At 39.2% G+C, this 21479-nt stretch overlaps 1 protein-coding gene across 1 annotated transcript in view; it reads left to right on the plus strand.

Annotated features, from left to right (window-relative positions):
* The window catches only part of HORMAD1 (HORMA domain containing 1), a 28620-nt gene extending 10342 nt beyond the window's left edge, over positions 1-18278 (plus strand). Inside the window, exons 4-12 of the mRNA XM_063439326.1 lie at positions 1869-1932; positions 2724-2760; positions 3984-4004; positions 4104-4130; positions 6303-6370; positions 11590-11738; positions 14667-14947; positions 17031-17091; positions 17588-18278. Of these exons, the coding sequence (XP_063295396.1) occupies positions 1869-1932; positions 2724-2760; positions 3984-4004; positions 4104-4130; positions 6303-6370; positions 11590-11738; positions 14667-14947; positions 17031-17091; positions 17588-17694 (815 nt within the window). The 3' untranslated portion in view covers positions 17695-18278. The remainder of the gene's footprint in view (positions 1-1868; positions 1933-2723; positions 2761-3983; positions 4005-4103; positions 4131-6302; positions 6371-11589; positions 11739-14666; positions 14948-17030; positions 17092-17587) is intronic.
* The last annotated feature ends 3201 nt before the right edge of the window (positions 18279-21479 follow it).

Consider the following 21479-nt stretch of genomic DNA (forward strand, 5'->3'; position numbering starts at 1 on the left):
GCAATAACTGTAAATACATGAGTATTGCAGGAGCTCTACATGTAATTACATTTGTTAGACCCCCACTAAGATATTTGATAAAGGGATAAGTAAACATGGAAAAGCATGGCAAATTAACCTAAACTTGAATAAAGATTGTCAGATAAAAAGAAAGTAAATCATGGCAAATTAGAATTCTCTTTTAACTAGTCCTCTCTGATTTACCTTCCTCCTTTCTAGCTATTGTTGAATACTATATTGCCTCTTTTAAAAAATAATCTAAAAATCAATTCCATTTAAGTGCTTCATGTGGCTGCATACTGGGGTGCCACTTTGTACATTATGTAAGTGCACGGGACCCCTGGCATCTACCACATAGCACATATCTCTTAGTTACCCGAGATGTATGCCAGATATGAGCTGTATGGAGTAACATTTTATCTCTACAATACATTTTTTTAAATTAATAAATATGTTAACAATTTTATGGACCTAAACAATGACTACCCTGAGTCCTGGCTGACAGTTCGTCATGCTGCAAATGCCACAACAAACAGGCCCATGTCTAGTTGGTGTCTATTGGAGACACGAACAGCTCAGGAATGATACGTCTGGTTTTACTAGTGTTCTTTGCCGTATCTCATAATTGGTCCAGAAATCTTGGCATTCCCTGTCAGACAGATATTCCTGTCTGAGCACTCCTGATTCCAAATTGCGGGTAAAACGTGCGTTGAGTACGCAAGTCTGTTTGTGTTCCTCTATTTGACACTTATTATCACTTTCACATTTGGGCAAAGTCGGCTGGCAAATAAATAGGGATCTACTAGTGACTATACATATTTGTGCAAGGGGAAGTATAGGGAACAGACTTGACTTTTGCCACATTGGCTCTTGTTTGATTGTTATCCATCCTGTTACGCATTGTTCACATGCAATAAAATAGTATATGAGCGTTGGGAGGACACCTAGAGTTTACATAGGGGTATTACACCTCCTGTTGTGTATTGCCTCCTAATGGCATCACAGAAAGCTTCATCTCAGCTTTCACAACAATCAGCAGTGAGAGAGTGACCCCAGGTGGCAGCTTGTTTGAATTACGTCCATAGAAATATGAGCAGTTCGAAAAAGTTTTTGTAGTTGAAAATTAGATCTTGGGTGAATATTGGTTTTAAAAAGAGGAATTAAGTGAATCTTTTACCCACTAGAATTCTTACCTCTTGGAATTCATTGGCTTTAATATTTTTTTCTAATGTGTAATCATTAAAAGTTATATTTTATCTTGTCCGAAGTTATTGCCTTCATTGATTGTTATTTAGAGGCTTAAACCCCTTGATCGTGTGACTGACCCCCACATACTCTAGGGACCTGATTTTTTTTCTGCATAGGCAGTATGCTTTCTTTCTACATCACATAATCAACTTTTCCAAATGCTTTGAAATGTAACACTTTTCTTTGGTAGTAGTTTGTGATGAAATAGAAGCCATATCCGGAATTCGGATACTGGATAATCCAAAGGACATGGAGCAGTAAATATCCTAGTATTTGTTGTTTATATTCTGTTAATGGTCTTTATCCATAGAACCATGAAAGTATTCAGCACACTAGTTGAACTAGCTTCAGAAAATTAAAAAAACAGACAATTTTTAGAATTCTCCACAAACAATACGTTTATCAACAACAATTTACTCCTGATGCACTAACAGAGTAATTAAAAAAAAATCAATCTTTTAAAGTATAAGTATAAACTATCATGTACACATTGTGCTAGCCAAGGTGTCATCAGGTCATTAATTGCACTTCAGTACATGGTTTGAATTCTCTGTTCAATATCTGTGAACCTGACACGATGATCCTATTAACCAACGCACTGAACATTTCTGTATCTATAGACATCTGTGTGAAGATCCTCCGAGAAGACAAAAGCTGTCCTGGTTCAACCCAGTTAGTGAAATGGTAAGACAGTTACCACCCTACAAGGACTTGCTTATAAGGACAGAACTGTGACACATTCCAGAACTCATAGAAATAGTTACTTTATCCAAGTAAACAGACATCACTTTAAAACATTTTGTTTTCAGCAGATCCATTCTAAGAATGGGATTGCAGCTTCACATACCACAGTTACGGCAATCAGCTCTCGTTATAGGGCTGCATTATCCAAACAAAGCATGGCAGAGAATTCTGGGAAATGTAGTCAAGCAACTGCCAGTTTGCCGCAGGGGAACGCTCACTGCTCTAAATACTATAATATAATATAGATAGATCTAAAATTCGGGAGTGTCAGTGAGGGAGCATGTCGCATCTGTTGATATGCTTGCATTACTAGAATTTTGCACAGTTCCCTGGTGTCCCCAGATGTGGGACACAGGGAACTGACCTGATGTGGCAAAAGAGACCCCAGACTCGAGACAGTCCAGCTTAAATTGTGAGGATTAGGAGGTATAGTTCAGTGTGAGTGAGCGCTGTCTGTTTCACTTGCTGGAGCGGTGCTGTGTGCACTGTGTTCTGATCTAGGAAACAAACAGCGCTGAATGCATGTTTGTGGGGTCACTGGACAGCTTTTGGAGCCTGACATGCACAACATAAGCTTGGCAGGTATGAATTGTAATTGTGGTGTCTGATCTGTGTCTGACCTAATATTTAATCATAAACATTGCATTTTAAGACAAAGATGTCTCCATGCCTGCCTTATGTTAATTATGGTAATTGTGGCACATTTTGATGCAGAATACCATGTTTTTCAGGATGTTAGGATGTTACGATGCATTGAAGAAAAAATATGTAAGTATTAAAATAGTAATGTATTTCTCAAACCAGAATAAATATGTAGAAAAATACAAGGTATGTTGTAAGGTTAAAAATGCAAAAAGAGTCACTATCGATAGGTAGCTGAGAAGTAAAAGTTTGTTATAAATTGTGCCATTATTCATTTTTAACAAAAAAGTTAAATATATTTTTCCTGATTTTTACATGTGTCCACTAAGCACAGAGAATGTACGTATACAACGCTACAGAGTGTGTGTATGCACAAATGTGGTATTTCACAAATATGTTTTTCACGAATCTGGCTTATATACACATATGGTATTAGGCGACCGACTAGTGGCCAAAAAAATAACTGAAAAAATCTCACACATTAGGCAACTCAGTGGAGGCTGGGAATCAGCACCACAAACAAACTCTTCATATCAGGTGACTGATGCAGATCAACAAACACACACACACACACACACACAGTAAAAACGAGAAGACCTTGCTGTACCAGTGGCTACCTTTGCAATAACACTGTTTGTGCAAACCATAGATATACAGTTCTGTGTCATGATTTGGAGACTGCAGCCATAGCTTTCCCAAACATCAAAATTGCACAAAAAACATCTTTGGCTAAGAAAATAATCCGTATTTATTCATTCATTAACCAATGGGCTCATGTATTAAATCAATACTACTGACATAACTAAAATGATACAGAAATCATTGCAGGCTTTGGACATCCGGCTCCAGTCTGATGATGGCTCACTGATGGTGAATTTAAGTTTTTAATGTAAAACATTAGAGTTTTAATTACTCAAATAAGTGGGCCAGTTTGTGTTTTTTTTATTTTTTTTATCCAGTGTCGTTAGATGCACTAATAATTATTGAGACAGTGGACTGCCCTATGAATAAATATTTGGATGGTTGCCATACATTTCTTGGGTCTAGAATCTTTTGGAAAAAAAAACTGCAGTGTATCAAGAATGATTATTTTAAAATTCATAAGTAATCACCGCTTTTCTCATCTGTTGTATCATTTAAATGTCTTACTTCAGACATTTTGTTTTGTCGGTTAACTTGCACCCCAGAAGTGCTGTTACAATTTGAAACCTGGATATAAAATCCACTTGTTGTATGTATTTTTCCAAAGAATTTATTTGGCAGCTTCTTCACGTTTACATGCATGTATTTATGCACACTTACAAAAACATTACATTATTTAAAGATAATTATTATTTTGTTTGATGCAGCTCAGAATGGCCGTAATAGCGGTAAGTATAGAATTTTCAAGTTGTATATTTTTATTTATTTTTTTGACTGAAAGTGATCTTGTTTAACAATACATCCTTTTTAAAAAAAATTTAATACAGATCTATACAAACCCAGAAGATCCACAGGTATGTGACATGTGAGACTTTTGTTCTACAACAGTGACTTCTACAGTACAACATGTGTAATGGCATTAATGCCAATGCTACCTTAGTATGACATACCTAAAGGAACACTATCGTTTTTGGAATACATATCTATATTCTTAACGCTACCGCCCTGATGCCCCTTGTCACTTAGGCCACCCATGTGTAAAAATACACGAGTAAGTCACTGTAGCGGATCCCTGGGTAACTCGACTGGTTACCTCTGCTAATTCCCTTCCTTCAGCTGAACAGGAACCATTTAAACTATAAAGAGACCCATTTCCCCCCCCCAGTAACTGGACGACACACAGTCCGGGAGGTACAACAACAACTTTATTGGCCACACTCGACTTTTAAGCAAAACCCCATGCAAGGTGTGTACACCACACAACGATAGTGTCCCCTCCCAGGGTCCTTCCCCTCCCACGAGTCTTAGAGTGATACAGGAACTCCAGTCCCTTTGTCCCTTGTTTCCCACTTCCGGTGAAACAAGGGACAAAGTCAAAGCGAGGGAGAGGGGGGTCGTTGTCCCTTAGTCTCCCAGGCATAGAAAGCCCGCCAAACCAGCCATTTTCCCCAAAGGATTATTATTATTATTTTATTTATATAGCGCCATCAAATTCCGCAGTGCTTTACAATGGGTGGATGAACAGACATGTAATTGTAATCAGACAAGTTGGACACACAGGAACAGAGGGATTGAGGGCCCTGCTCAATGAGCTTACATTTTAGAGGGAGTGGGGTAAAAATTACACAAAAAGAGAGTTGGTGAGAGTTGGAGGATAGTATTAGACTAGTGACAGTTGCAGAAGCGGAATCAGTCGGGAGCTATTAACAGTTTAATTGATACGCTTTTATGAAGAAGTGGGTTTTTAACGATGTTTTGAAGGAGTGGAGACTGGGTGAGCATCTAACAGAGGAGGGAAGAGAGTTCCATAGGAACGGTGCAGCCCTCGAGAAATCTTGAAGGCGAGCATCAGAGGTGGGAGTACGGACAGAAGATAGACGTAAGTCTTCAGCAGATCGTAAGGGCCTAGACGGGACATACTTGTGTATAAGGCAGGATAGATAGGTGGGAGCAGCATTATGAAGCGATTTGAAAGCAAGAACCAGAATTTTAAATTGAGCTCTATATTTTATAGGAAGCCAATGTAGGGACTGACAGAAGGGTGCCCACACCAACCCCAGGGACTCCCATTACGGTACTTGTTGCAAATAGCCTCAGTTTGTGTGGTCCCTTTGTGAAACTAGGCTTCCCTTTTGTGAAAGGGAAGCGTCTCCTTTTGGGATAAGAATGCTCCACCTGGTTGGCGTTCGTCTATACGAACTGGCGGCCACCCAGGGGACGACACGCGTCAAGGCTTCCCTTGCGGTTTTGGCATCAAGGTTAGAACATTCTGATTTCTAAATGGATTATTGAGGAGGTCCCCGTTCGGGAGGCGAATGGATTCCCTTCGTGGAGGCACTTCCGAACTGGGAGCAAGCATTTTGCCGGAACACACAGGGTAGTATACATAATAAAGACGGGGGATACACAAACAACCAGGGTTCTTTCACACACACACACAATATCAGGCAGGCAATTCAAGGACTGGACTCGGTCCCCCCACAGTCTCCTTTTCTCCAGACCAGAGTCTCCCTCAGTGCTGCCACGACTTCCTTCTTTGAATTACGTCATCCAGGCAGCCAGTTCAGTGGTCCTTATACAGGAGCATTGGGGGAACGTATGTGCATGAGATGTGCTCGTAGCAATGTGCCTACGTTTCCTCCATAGAGAATCACCTATTCAAAGATTCTTTATCACCAACTGTATTGGCACTGTGCATGCTCATATGACGCCACACAGTATGTTGTGGTATGAGAGTTGGGAAGTAACATTTCCCGCGCTCATACCCAGAGGCCTTGGAGGCGTGACTTGAAGCCGCGCTTCCAAACCTTCTAATTATTGAAATAGAGTGAGTGTTGGGAGGGTAGGACAGGGTGGCCAGCACCGAAGGCACTATAACAATTTCAATAATGAACAATGTTCCTTTAAGCATTCACAATGCCAGTTTAAACTGTACCTTACAAGCTCACATGTTGTGGATTATTGAGAATTGTAAAATAAAAACAGGAATGAAAGTACAGGACCATATTTCACTTTTTATTTTTTAGACGATTACAGAGTGCTATCAGTTTACATTTAAGTACACTGCTAGCGGTCCCGTCATGGATTTCACCAGGTAAGCTGCAGCTTTTTGGAGATACTTTGTTAGAAAAATGTCTTTATTTGTTGCAGCACAGAACAATCATATTTCTCTATATACGCTGACAAAAGTTCTTCTTTCCTTTGGTACCTTGTCCTGGGATTAGGGGGTTACACACAGTCTTTTCAGGCTTCAGACACACTTCACACGCTGGAGGAAGTAAATTGACTTGCTCTTATATTATGGTTCCAAAATGTAACAATGTGCAGCAAAAGTATAACAAAATAAAGATAACAGAATCCTTGCTCTTCTGAGCACTAACTTAACAAAATAATAAACTAACTGGGTTGGATAACTTGTCCATTTCCCAACATAAATAAGCATACATTTTCCACCTTACTGTTTTAAGTTCTTTTCGGTTCTCTCTTTCCACTCACAGGAATAACAATACAATGTATACTCCTCCCGGGAGGGGAATACTTAATAGCACCTGGAATTAACAATCTTTTTTTCAGGTGAGGTAAATCTGAGGGTTGAAACTCTGGAACTGAACTCCTCACCTGGTTTCCAAGAAACCTCCAAAATGTGGAGTGGAGCACCGTCCCACCCTACTCTCCAAGTGCTCCACCCCAGGGCCCAAACATACACTTATATAAAGTGTAAAATAAATTGTAATACAACACATTTCCCTGGGGCTAATTACACAAAGTAAGAACCTTGCAGAATTTGGGGAGATATATAGACTCCATCTAGCACAATTCCTTGCTTACAGTCACAATATGTGTGTGTGTGTGTGTGTGTGTGTGTTGTGTGTGTGTGTGCGAAATGACTTTTGGGGAGAATTATTAAACATGTAAATAGTCCTTTTCCTTTTTTCTCCAATACTGTTGTTTTTATTTATTTTTGTAAGAATCAGGCAAATAATGACATTATAAAAGAAAAGAAAATGGGGAAAATCTGAGGAGAGATCCCCATTGGGGTACAAAATGGTAAATAGGCTGTGACATTAAATACAACATATAACAATTAATGAGGTACAGATACTATAGTAGATACCATATAGTGACGGTAGGATGACTATATATCTTATAGGTAAACCAACAGGCTATATTTATTTGCCTAAAATGTATTACCCAGAAACACTCATATCCGTCAATAAATGGCAGAATGGTACTAATGGTATTAGTCTGTTATGGCATAAAGTCTCTCAGTTACAAACCGATATTATATATTAGTCCATTTTCAAATAAGCCATCAGGATATCTGGTCTGGAACGACCTTAGATTAATGGGCCTCTATTGAACCAAAAAATGGAAAAGAATGATAAAAGGGGAGAGATTTGCTAAGGTGTTGACTTGTCCAAGTGTAAGGTAAGAGGTTGATGTTATAGAGGAATAAAAGTTCAATCAGAGTGGACATTGATAAATGGGGAAAATTAGGGAAGTAATTTAAGAGTATGACTATGAAATAGACTTTTTCACCATTGAGTAGATAAGACCCATAAACTGAATGAGAAATGATTGATTTCCCTTTCTTTCCCCCCCTTCTCTCTTGAGATATACTTCAAATATGATTTGGAGACACATCATCTAAATCAGGATTTCCCACATCACCATATTTAGATGATGTGTCTTTAAATCTAAAGCAACATAGATTTTTTTTCATGGAACACTAAGCTTAATAGCATATCTGTTCATGATATTTATGACACCCCACGGTATAAATGGCAATAAAGACTTAATCCTGTTATAATTGATAGATTTATCACGGGATATAAGCAGTACCCTTCTGATTACCTAAGTATCAAAAATACCACACCACACAATAAAAATATCTCTTTATTGGTGATACATAATACAAACTGCATCCCACTTGAATAAGTAGGTGCCCATATTATTCACATACAAATCAGGGGAAATCCATGAAGGAATACTGTTCCTCTCTTTGGATCTTAAAGCGGCACTGTCATGCTGAACTTACCTTGCCCCAATCGATTCTCTCTCTCTCTCTCTCTCTCTCTCTCTCTCTCTCTCTCTCTCTCTCTCTCTCTCTCTCTCTCTCTCTCTCTCTCTCTCTCTCTCTCTCTCTCTCTCTCTCTCTCTCTCTCTCTCTCTCTCTCTCTCTCTCTCTCTCTCTCTCTCTCTCTCTCTTTTTCTTTAAAAATTAAGAAACAGTAGGGACTTTTCTGGAGGTTTCCTACGCAGTGACCAGCGGAGGAGCAAAGTTTCCGGTAGTCACAACAATTTTCCCATGATCCTCAGTTTTCCTCCCTGTTCCCACGATGCCTCCTGTCAGTATTGCCAAATGTCCTGTCACTTAGACAGGACGCCGGCAAAACTGCCGAATTGCGTTCTAACAGTTTCTCCATTTGTGTTAGAACGCAATTCGGGACTTTGTTCGTATTGGAATTTCATTCAAATGAATGAAACTCCGATCCTATTCATTGCTGTGGCTGCATCTTGCAGCCGCTTAGTAGATAACTCCCTAATTCCCACTGTATTAGGGAGCTATCTACTAAAAGCTGAAAGACCTAAATTGGTCTTTCAGCCACATTTACTAATACTAAGTAAAGATTAAGTAAATTATGCCCCTACTCGCCATACCACGGGTAGGGGCATGTCTAATAAACATGTCTATTAAAAAAAACAAAAAACAAACCTGAACTGTGGGGCCCTACCGTAAAATAAGGGGGGGGGACCTAATGTCCTCCTCCCTGCCCCCACCCCTAAGAGGTTAACCGTAATAGGGATTTGTACCATGCGTTCGTTTAAACCGTACAAATAGATCGGTACTGAATGAGAAAATAGTGAGGGGTGAATAGGATTATCGTCTAACGTTAAGGATGCACGAACGGGTAAGTAGGTAAGTACGAGGTTCGTGCGTATGACCGAACAGAAACATAGAAATACAATGATTAATATGAGCGTTATACTTATACATAGTTCAGTAGTTTTCCGTACGAATACATGAACGATGCGTAAGTGTGACGGGCGTTCGTCTGTTTTGGCGCGAACGCTGAATACGTTAAACGAGCATGGATACGTGTAAAGAAGATAGAGGGAGCCTACCCCTATGTTTTTAGGCCCGAACGGAGGGAAATAGCCGAACGCTATTTCCCTCACTTAGCTTACGTGAGCGTGCCGGTCTCGTGACCGGAAGCCAGGTACCGCGACCGGGAGGAAAAACCGCGCGGCGGGGCCTCAAAACAGACGGAGGAAAGCTCTGGACCTCTTGCTGCAGGAGACTGAAGCTGTTCTGGTGGGAAGCTCGGACCGGAAGTGCTGGTTGCTATGGGGGTAGACAATCAGCGGAACGGCAGAGGTGAGTAGGGGCTGGGAGTTTAAATAGGGGACTTACTCCTCCCACAAATTCAGGCCTAATGGCCTTTCTACATATACACATACATACAAACACATACACTGTATAAGTGTATTTTAATATATATATATATATAATTATAAATATATATTGATATCAAAATACACGTACAATTATATTGATTAAATATATATACAATTTTCATTATATATATATATTTATATATAATATAAAATAAATATGTAAATACGTAAAAAAAATATATATACCGGTATGTGTAAATTCGTTCTAACTGTATTTTTAAATTAATATATATATATTAATATCAAAATACAAAACAAACAAAATAATATAATAATATATATCTATATACATAAGTAAATATAAGTAGAAAGGTAGCACTCACGATCTTCAGGTTAAAAATCTTCTTTTATTATGCAAGTTTAAAACATGATGCCAGGATCAACGTTTCAGTCCTCTCTCAGGACTTTCATCAGGATCAAACTGATGAAAGTCCTGAGAGAGGACTGAAACGTTGATCCTGGCATCATGTTTTAAACTTGCATAATAAAAGAAGATTTTTAACCTGAAGACCGTGAGTGCTACCTTTCTACTTATATTTGGATATCTAAAGTCCCAGGGTGTGCACCCGGCACCTACTATTTTTCTATACAGCCTGTGTGCAAGGATTTTGCATTTATATACATAAGTATATACGTACATATCACATATATATATATATATAAATAATTCTATGTATATATTTATGTAATCATTTTACATAATTAGGTCATTTTATTAATTACCATTAGCGGGACCTGCCTGACAACCCAGGCCAAAAGTATAGGGAATTTAATTTGCTAGCACTATATTTAACCCTATAACTTTCCAAGACACCATAAAACCTGTACATGGGGGGGGTACTGTTTTACTCGGAAGACTTCGCTGAACACAAATATTAGTCATTATAAACAATAACATGTATTACAACGACGATATTGTCAGTGAAAGTGACATTTATTGACGGATATGAGTGTTTCTGGGTAATACATTTTAGGCAAATAAATATAGGCTGTTGGTTTACCTATTAGATATATAGTCATCCTACGGTCACTATATGGTATCTACTATAGTGTCTGTACCTCATTAATTGTTATATGTTGTATTTTGTGTCACAGCCTATTTACCATTTTGTACCCCAATGGGGATCTCTCCCCATTTTCTTTTCTCTTGTAATGTTTTTAGAGTTCATGCCCAAAGTTGGTGGGTACCACTCACACTGACCACCCCTGACTGGGATATTTCCCATACAGGGGTTATTAGATATGTTTCCGTTGAAATAATGACGTTACAAAGAAACCTAAAACATTGAAGTCAGCTATTTTCAATGCAAATGCATTTATGTAATGTAAACATTGAGAAGTACGAGAAAGGCAGATAATACATATATATATATTACAGAAAGGGAAAGGGGTTAGAAGTGCTCACTGGAGCCACAGCCTGGATACTTTTGGTAATTAGATTTTCAATTCACTATAACTCAGTATTTCATAGTCCCTATTGAGTCCCTCAGTGTATACAGTATGTTGGACCTGTGACCATTATAATACTTTCTTCCTAGTCTAATTATCTGGGGGATGGGGTATCTGGGGGACAGGGGGGTATCTGGGGGACAGGGGCCCTCTGTCTCGAACATTTATGTGTGGGGGTAGAAAGATTAGAAGAGATGCATGGCTGCAGGACAGGCTTGAGACAGGTGAGAAATCTATATGGGGTAAATACTTCTCATTATAAACCTTAATACAGCACATTATCTGCCAATTAAACTAATGTGTGTATAAGCTGCAACAATTAATAATTATTTTGTGCCATGCTTGTGCTCCTTCCGTGAGATTGTTCCTGTGATATATTGATATCTAGTAATCCCTCTTTTGCAGCTGTAAAGGTGACAACTCCGTTTCGGCCAGTTCAGATATAAAACAGGCCAGCATTCTGCTTATCCGCAAGCTGTACGTCCTCATGCAGAATCTGGAACCTCTGCCTAATGATGTCTGCCTAACGATGAAGCTTTTCTACTATGATGAAGGTGACGTCACTAATCTGTAAAAACTCAAAACAGATTTATAACACTCTATAAACGTTTTAAATATGTCAGCTGTGTCAGAGAAACTGTGCTTTCTACACCTGTGCTCGTACTTCATGGATTGAGGAACTTCCAGTGACTGCTTAAGGGAAACTGATTCCATCGACTCTTCAAACAAGTCTTCTGAGTTGTTATACTTGTGTAGAACTGTGCATATAGTTTGGGTGTAGTTTACAAAGTTCCAGAGATTTCCTAGTTTAACTTCTTGAAACCAACAAATAACGAGGCTCCATCCACCCATCCTATTACAATGTGGATGTCTGTGATTTAGTGCAGTGGATCATAACCAAGTCCTCATGGAAGATGAGGTTCAGTACCATCATTGGAACAGAATTGTCTACAGTCCTGTATTGTCCATGTGCCTGGACGACCTAGTGCATAGATAGCCACCTGTCACGGTCACAGTTGTTGCAGAACTGCAGCTCCCATGACACTTGGACATGCTTTAGCACAGGGTGTATTATGTTTTTATAGAATCTAGGAGCCAGAGGATGCCAGGAGTCACTTTTTTCATTTTTTTTCTGTGCAGTCGAAGCACATGCATATTAGGTATGAAATGAAATTGTGTGTAATTGAGATGTCTATGTAGGTATTAAATATAATATAATAGTATATAGGTGCATCAGTCTAAATAAATAAACTGCACACCTCTAATGCTTTTACAACTTACACCTATGTTTAAACATGCTTTCACACACACACACACACACACATCTTTATATCTCTATACAAATGCTTTTACATACACACATTCATCTTAAAGGGACACTATAGTCACCAAAACAACTTTAGCTTAATGAAGCAGTTTTGGTGTATAGATCATGTCCCTGCAGTCTCACTGCTCAATCCTCTGCCATTTAGGAGTAAGATCACTTTGCTATGCAGCCCTAGCTACACCTCCCTGCATGTGACCAACACAGTCTACCTGCAAATTTTCTGTCAAGATAAATGCAATGTTTAAACTTCCTTTATTGCACAGTGTGTTTAATTTATAATTCATTATCTTTTACTTTTTTTTTTTAATAGCCTGCTTGTGCCTGCAGTAGCCTGTGTGATTTTGGTAACAGAGCAGGAGATAAAAACTTCTAAAGTAAACACACTGTATTAATTGAAAATTAAACAATTTTTTGAAAGGAGGCTGTGTGAGCAAGGGCTGCATGAACAGAAACAAAAGTGAGAACTCTTTAATGACAAAGCATTGAGCAGCCAGACTGCTTCATTAAGACGAGTGTGTGTGTCCATTTGTATAGCGGTATGAATAGGAGTGTGTATGTGTCCATTTGTATAGCGGTATAAAGAGGAGTGTGTATGTGTCCATTTGTATAGCGGTATGAAGAGGAGTGTGTGTATGTGTCCATTTGTATAGCGGTATGAAGAGGAGTGTGTGTATGTGTCCATTTGTATAGAGATATGAAAATGAGTGTGTGTATGTGTTTGTATAGCAGTATGAAGAGGAGTGTGTATGTGTCCATTTGTATAGCGGTATGAAGAGGAGTGTGTATGTGTCCATTTGTATAGCGGTATGAAGAGGAGTGTGTGTATGTGTCCATTTGTATAGCGGTATGAAGAGAAGTGTGTGTATGTGTCCATTTGTATAGCGGTATGAAGAGGAGTGTGTGTATGTGTCCATTTGTATAGAGATATGAAAATGAGTGTGTATATGTGTTTGTATAGCAGTATGAAGAGGAGTGTGTATGTGTCCATTTGTATAGCGGTATGAAGATGAGTGTGTGTATGTGTCCTATTGTATAGAGATATGAAAATGAGTGTGTGTATTTGTTTGTATAGCGGTATGAAGAGGAGTGTGTGTATGTGTCCATTTGTATAGCGTTATGAAGAGGAGTGTGTGTATGTGTCCATTTGTATAGCGGTATGAAGAGGAGTGTGTGTATGTGTCCATTTGTATAGAGATATGAAAATGAGTGTGTGTATGTGTTTGTATAGCGGTATGAAGAGGAGTGTGTATGTGTCCATTTGTATAGCGGTATGAAGATGAGTGTGTGTATGTGTCCTATTGTATAGAGATATGAAAATGAGTGTGTGTATGTGTTTGTATAGCGGTATGAAGAGGAGTGTGTGTATGTGTCCATTTGTATAGCGGTATGAAGAGGAGTGTGTGTATGTGTCCATTTGTATAGCGGTATGAAGATGAGTGTGTGTGAAAGCATGTTTATACAGAATTAGAGGGCTCTGCAGAGTAATGTCTGTATGGTGTGCAGTTTATTTTTAAACTGATCCAGCTATTTAACCCAGTAAACATCTGGCAGGCTCCTGTGATTTACCATGCAGGTAGTGTGCACCTGGGAATTTGGGGATAACTTTACCCCCACAAGTGCCGAACTAATGTGAGCTGGGGGTTTCAAACCCTGACTTCTGGTAACAGAATATGCAGGTGATCTCTTGCTGGTCCTGCTTCCCATGCACTGTATGGATAAGGTCACAAAGTGGGGCTGCTAATCAGTATTATGCAGATCATTGCTGATTGGGCCTGTTTAATAGTACAGGGCGGTCTCAGCTGCTCCTATGTTTAAATGGCCCTGCAGTGGAGACAATCTGGGGATCAGGTGACATTTCTAGGTCGCCATGTCAGTCTGTCAGATTTAGCAGAACACTAGCTTGTGAGGTTAAAGGAAAATGTAGTTATACAACTGATATAAAACAAATACCATACTGTAAGCATTTTTTGTTTGTTTGCTACTTTGCAGGTTAAACATCTTTTTCATTTAGTTGAGGTCTTTTATTGCTTTTAGGGCAAAACACTCATGTGTTAAATCTCTCACTATTACTTTAACTAGGTAAATAACTAAAACCTGCTCATTAAGTTCTCTCCCTTTAAATTGTCTTTCTTTCTTCTTGCTTTATTTGCTACAGTTACCCCGGCAGACTACCAGCCTCCTGGTTTCAAAGAGGGGTGCTGTGATGGGATGATGTTTGAGGGGGAGCCAATGCACCTCAGTGTGGGCAAAATGTCTACCCCTTTTCACGTCTTTAAAGTAAAAGTCACCACAGAGAAAGATAGGATGGAGAATGTGGAGAAGGCCGTACTCAAGAGTGTGGAGAGCAAAACACCTTCACAGCCCACTGGGACAGTCATGGAGGATGGAAAACAGCCTGATCATCGGATGGCAGTAAGATTGAAACACCTTCTGTCTGTAGTTTAATCCAAGCAATGAAAAAACCATAACCACTACAAACTGTTTAAGCATGGTTTGACAACTTAGGTACTGCTGGGCACTGACTCCGTATCCACCACATCCAGTCTACTCCTGCAGGAGAAGCCAGATGTTACTACTTTCTGCAAAGCAGGTTGGCAGTCATTGGATGAGAGCAATGCTGCTCTATATCTTCTGGAGAGAAAAAACGGGCGCAAGAGAATACTGAGAACGGGCAGCAGCTGAAATAGCCTGCCCTTCGGTGGGTCCCCGCTCAGATCTCAAGCTGGTTTTAGCTCATCTTGTGCCATTACAGAGAGATCCAGATGCAAAATGCCAGCAAGTTCCCTCTGCACGAGAGACACAGCAACCCCAGACGATAGTTTCAGCCTTGTTAGGATTCATCAGTGAGGCATAGCTGATATCTCTCTAGGCACCGTGAGCAAGGGGTCCACGTCTGGATTACCCTTTAAACTAATGGAGAGCAAAAAACGGGGCGCAAACCAGCTAGAGATTTGAGCGGGGACCCACCGAAGGGCAGGCTATTTCAGCTGCTGCCCATTCTCAGTATTCTCTTCTGCTCTGTTTTTTTACCTTCTGGAGAAATCCCGATGGCTACCTGGCAGAATCCAGGTAAGTTATCAAACTGTACTAAAATGGTGTGACATATGGGCACAGCTAATTGTAGTGGTTATTGTGTTTGCAGTGTTTCTTTAAACAGAAGCAGCCATTTCCTGAGGTTTTTTTTTTGCACAACCCAGAAGCTAACTGAATGATAACTGGATTATTCTTTTATTTGTAAAAAAATTTTTTGTGAAAGCAAACTTTAAAAAAAACGAATTCTTCAATGTATTTATATACCAGTCTATCAAGGCATAGATGTCATAAAACGAACATTGCATTGACCTCATTATGGCTGATAAATCTTCAGTTAAAAGACAAGACTACCAGAGTGATAGATGGTTTCTGTTTGCATGGAAATGTGATTGAATATTACATAGTTACATAGTTACATAGGCTGAAAAGAGACTTGTGTCCATAAACTTCAGCCTTCCTCACATCTGTTTATTGCTGTTAATCCAAGAGAAGGCGAAAAGCCCAGCAAAGAGAACTAGGGAAAAAAGCCTTCTTGACCCCAAATGGCAGTCAGATGTCTCCTTGGATCAAGCAGCTATTACCCCACTAATTAGAAATTATATCCCTGTATGTTATGTTTTTGCAAGTATTTATCCAATTGCAGTTTAAACATCTGTATAGACTCTGACAAAACCACCTCTTCAGGCAGAGAATTCCACATCCTTATTGTAACTTTCCTTTGCCTTAGATGAAATCTCCTTTCTTTCAGTCTCAATGTGTGACCTTGTATCCTATGTATAGTACTGTTTATGAATAGACAATGGTTTGTATTGGTCCCGGATGTATTTGTATAAAGTTATCATATCCCCTCTGAGGTGCCGTTTTTCTAAACTAAAGAGATTTAAATGTGTTAACCTTTCTTCGTAGCCGATATGTTCCATTCCTTTTATTAATTTTGTAGCTCGTCTCAGCACTTTTTCTAGTGCCATAATATCCTTCTGTAGAACAGGTGCCTAAAATTGCACAGCATATTGAAGGTGTGGTCTTACCAGCGATTTATAAAGAGGCACAATTATATTTTTATTATGAGAATTAATGCCCCTATTTATATATGACCATTAGCATGGACTTTAATAACTACAAATATATGGGAGTAAAGGAGTTCAAATCGTGCACTAGAATTCAGTGTTAGAAATTAAACCAGAGATGATTGTCTTTAAAGTATTTTCCTGATGACCTCAGGGATTCTTTTTAATCTGAACGGTTCTGCATCCTGTGTTTAGTAATTGACTGCATTTAACTGTTATATTCTAACCAGGCTACACAATTGTTAATTACAAATTTTTTTACAATTTAAATGCCGAACCCTAGTTATTACCTTCACTCTGCTGCCTAGAAATTAGATATCTCTTCCTCTTCTCCGTAACCAAAAGTGCAGTCAGTAAATGAAAATAAAATCCAATGTGTGATATATTAACAGTTCTCTATCCATAATATCTTGTACAAGGATGAATTGGTTAATAAAGAGGATTGGGAGAAACATAACGTGGACTCTATGAACATTGAAGGTAAGATGGTTAGGATTAAAAGGTATACAGACACTTAATACAAAACTTTTTTCATACTAGATTTTTTCAGAGTCCTTTTGAATTTGTTACTTGGGGAGGTGCTCTAACAACCTGACCATTAATATCTATTATAATACTGTTATAATACTGTTTTGTAAATTTTAAGGGACCAGGCTGTAGTATATCAGTTAAGGGTGTCTTATGTCACTAAAAAAGTAAAAATTTGTGTCAAGTATCAATGTGTAAATGCAATATTCTAATACAATGTTTTGTTGCTTGTCATACACCATTGTGGATTAAAAATAGGATATGAGGTCTATAGACTTAAAGCAATATAACCCATACAGTTAGCTGTAGTAGTTATAGTACTTAGAATGTTCCTTTAAATCTGTTTGAGGATCTAGAGTGGGATGGATCCTGAAATGCTGGGTGTAGGGATTTAACCCAAATTGAAAAAGCAAGAGATGGAGACCCCCGTATTAGGTAAGAACCCTAGAGCTGCCAAGACCAGGAAACACTGGGCAAATAGTTACTAGCCAAACGTCAGTACAGGAAACAAAAAGTAGCATATTTACGGATTCTGGAGTGAAGACAGCAAGGTGAGTAAGTACGAGAAGTGAGCCAGAACTAGTCTGCGACCTGGGAATTACTTGGAGTGGCACAGCCAGCGTTAGGGCATGGAGTAACGTTAAGGAAGGGCCAATAAAAGCCAGAACCAAATGTACCACAGGGGCTTTCGTTAATGGAGACCATGTGATTGCACCACTAAACTAAAGGTATGGGTGAACTAGAAACCTTTTTCATCGTAGTGTTGTTATAGCTTATATCATTGTTATCGCTATAAAAACAGCTGGGGGAAAGCCCTCTTCATTGCCTCGCGTGCAAAGTCATCCAGGTTACTGCACACCTCACTGTCTGTCATTCTTTCAGATTTTGGTTTTTAAAGTTCCAAATACTGTAATTCAGGAGCTAGATTTGCAAATATTCTGGCTAACCTGGTATGAATAATTACTTTCATAGTAGATCCACTGCTTGATATTAAACAGCTGGGTATATATCGATGTCAAGGCAGCCATGACAGCTGCATCATACTTACTGGAAACCTGTAACTAGACTTCGTGTAATAGAATCTTCCAACTCATTTTGTTATTTATTTAGTTTCAGCTAGTTGATCTTTAGTTTTAACTGGTTAAAGGGAAACTCCAGTGCCAGGAAAACAATCCGTTTTCCTGGCACTGGAGGGTCCCTCTCCCTCCCACCCCCCAATCCCCAGTTACAGAAGGGGTAAAAACCCCTTCAGTCACTTACCTTCCTCCTCCGCGCCTCCCTGTGATTCCGACGGCCGGTAGGTGAGACTGATCCCGCCCACCGACGAGGAGACCTAATGCACATTAGGTCTCCCCATAGGAAAGCATTGAAAACAAATGTCAATGCTTTCCTATGGGGAAATGAGCGACGCTGGAGGTCCTCACACAGCGTGAGGACGTCCAGCGACGCTCTAGCACAGATAATCTGTGTTATGAGTCAGGAAGTGACCTCTAGTGGCTGTCTAGTAGACAGCCACTAGAGGTGGAGTTAACCCTGCAAGGTAATTATTGCAGTTTATAAAAAAGTTGCAGTAATTACACTTGCAGGGTTAGGAGTAGTGGGAGTTGGCACCCAGACCACTCCAATGACAGGAAGTGGTCTGGGTGCCTGGAGTGTCCCTTTAAGTAGACAGTCATCTTGGGTTTTGTTTCCTTGCTACCCATTTAAAAACCATATTGAGGATCTGTCCTTTATAAGATGACACAAAGGCAGGGGTTCACGTACCATTACATCACTTTTTTAAAACTACCCTCATTCAGAATAAAGTTGCCTTCTGCAAAGGACAAATCCCAAAAGCAGATTCCATGACACTGAGATTTAATTTGCTTTTACACAGACACAACTGCTTTAAGTTATGTAGTTTGCTTCATTGACTTATTGTCTGCCTTTTGGGAACTCTTCTAATAATATATGAGCTTTCTGTATGTAAAAAAAATGTTGGATCAAAATGTGGAATGATGTAAATATAGTTAGACAGATATTGTATAACACAAACAAATCCCTTATTTTAATGCACTGATATGAATAATAATTCACTTGAGTAATTAACTAGTCTTTAGATGATGACTGTCAGGTATACAGTCAATTTCCAGGGATCGGCAAAATCGGCAAACTATCCATGGTATAGTGTCCTTAGAAGAAGGGCACTATACCATGCGGGCATGTTCGATTATTCCTTTCTGTTCTTAGTAAAACATGAATGTAGTGTTGGAAATGTACAGCTTGTATTTGATATAAACTGGCAAACACGTGAAATAGAACCTTATAGGTAAATTCGTATTATGCTGTGTTTGTAACGCATCCCATTGTTCATTTTGTAGAAATAAGCCTGACTTGTCAAGAGACTGAAAACGAGAAGCCTGATCAAAACGAGGATTACCAGGTACATTTCTTTAATTTGTCCTAGGCATTTTATCACAGAAACTGAACTGGTGCTGGTTTTATTAAAATATAATATAAATATATTTCACATATAAAGACACTGGTACATTAGTACAAAGGGATTTAAGTAGTCATTAACTAAACAGCTATATGACAACCAAAATGTAATATTTGCATTAGAAAATGTCTTAAAGGGACACTATAGTCACCAGTGCAACTACATGTATTCCTGACCCTATAGTGTAACACGACCATCTAGCCCCCCTGGGCCCCTCATGCCTCCATAAATATAGCAAAATCGTACTGTATTCAAGCCTGAAGCTGTAGATCTGCATGCTGTTAGACTCAGAAAAACAAGCTGTCTGCTGACATAATCAGAAGTGGTAGCCTGATCCAATTACAGTGCTTCCCAATAGGATTGGCTGAGACTGACAAGGAGGCAGATCAGGGGCAGAGCCAGCATGATTCAAACACAGCCCTGGCCATCTCCTCATAGAGATGAATTGAATCAATGAATCTCTATGAGGAAAGTTCAGTGTCTGCATGCAGAGGGAGGAGATACTGAATTGCAGGATGTTGTGCACAGCAGATCTGAGTGGATGGAGGCATATTATGCCTCCATCAACTCAGAAGTCCCTCTGGTTCACTCTGAGTGACTGCAACTGGAGGTGTTCCTAGCTTTCAATGTAAACACTGTATTTTCTCACTGTATTTTCTCAGAAAATACAGTGTTTACATGAGAGGCTGCAGGGAGCTATAGTTCTCATCTGAACAACCTCATTAAGCTGAAGTTGTTCAGGTGACTATAGTGTCCCTTTAAATGGTCAGTTCACCTTGGCTTATTAGAGAATAGACTGAATATATGAGGAAGAAGACTACAAATATTAATAATATATAAAGACACTCACACAAGATATCCGTGCACTTTATGTGTATATTTTATCAGAAACATTCCCTAATGCAGATAACATTTGCTTCCTTAGTCAGTGTTGGTAACATTGTTTATAGGTACGTCTCGTCTATCTCTTCCAGGTAACTGCACATACGTTTGTGCTCTTTGTGGTTATTTTATTTCCACTATTTAAACTTGCTTTTATGTATCACATTTCACCTCCTGCATATCCGCTGCCGTTGTACTGATTTTACCTATGGGGTGTGATTATACTACAGGCATACTAAACTTCTACATCTTAACTATTCCTACTATAACAACCTTGCATTTTAACCCCTTAAGGACCAAACTTATGGAATAAAATGGAATCATGACATGTCACACATGTCACGTGTCCTTAAGGGGTTAAAGGCTGCATCGGAATCAAATCCTGCATCAAAATTCATATTTATGATGCCATATGGATGAACTCCACAATAAAACGCAAAAGTGAATCAAAAGAACAAAAATTTGCACAATAGCTCTAGCCTCTTGTCAATCAAGAAAGGAAATGTGCAGAGATTTATGGGAAATTTGCATTTTTCCCATAGATTTCTAAAAAAAAACGCATGCATCGTCAATACACAGTGCTTTTCAAGCACTCTTCAAACATGAATGGAAGCCAAGAGAGGGATGGGAATGTGATCCACAGTTATCGAACTATAAGCACTGGGGAGGACCTGCACTGGCTGAAGTCCTCACAGTAAGAGGAACAGATCCCGTACCTACATTCGGCTGCCACACAGCTGGGAGGTGGTTTTATTCATTATTTCTGTAATACTTTGTTGTGCTAAATCATCCATGGAGTGAGCTTTTCTGGAAGAGCTCTCTAGCTGTTATTCACTCCAAAAGAAAATATCTCAAAACAGTCAAGCCTTCAACATGGAGCCAGCCAACTAAACCTAAACCATCCAATCTTTAATCGAAAGTTATAATTATAACGCAGCAAATGCAGGATCTCACTACAAATAGATCTTGAGGATCACAC

Source organism: Pelobates fuscus, chromosome 13, assembly GCF_036172605.1.
Source record: "Pelobates fuscus isolate aPelFus1 chromosome 13, aPelFus1.pri, whole genome shotgun sequence".
NCBI lineage: Eukaryota > Metazoa > Chordata > Amphibia > Anura > Pelobatidae > Pelobates > Pelobates fuscus.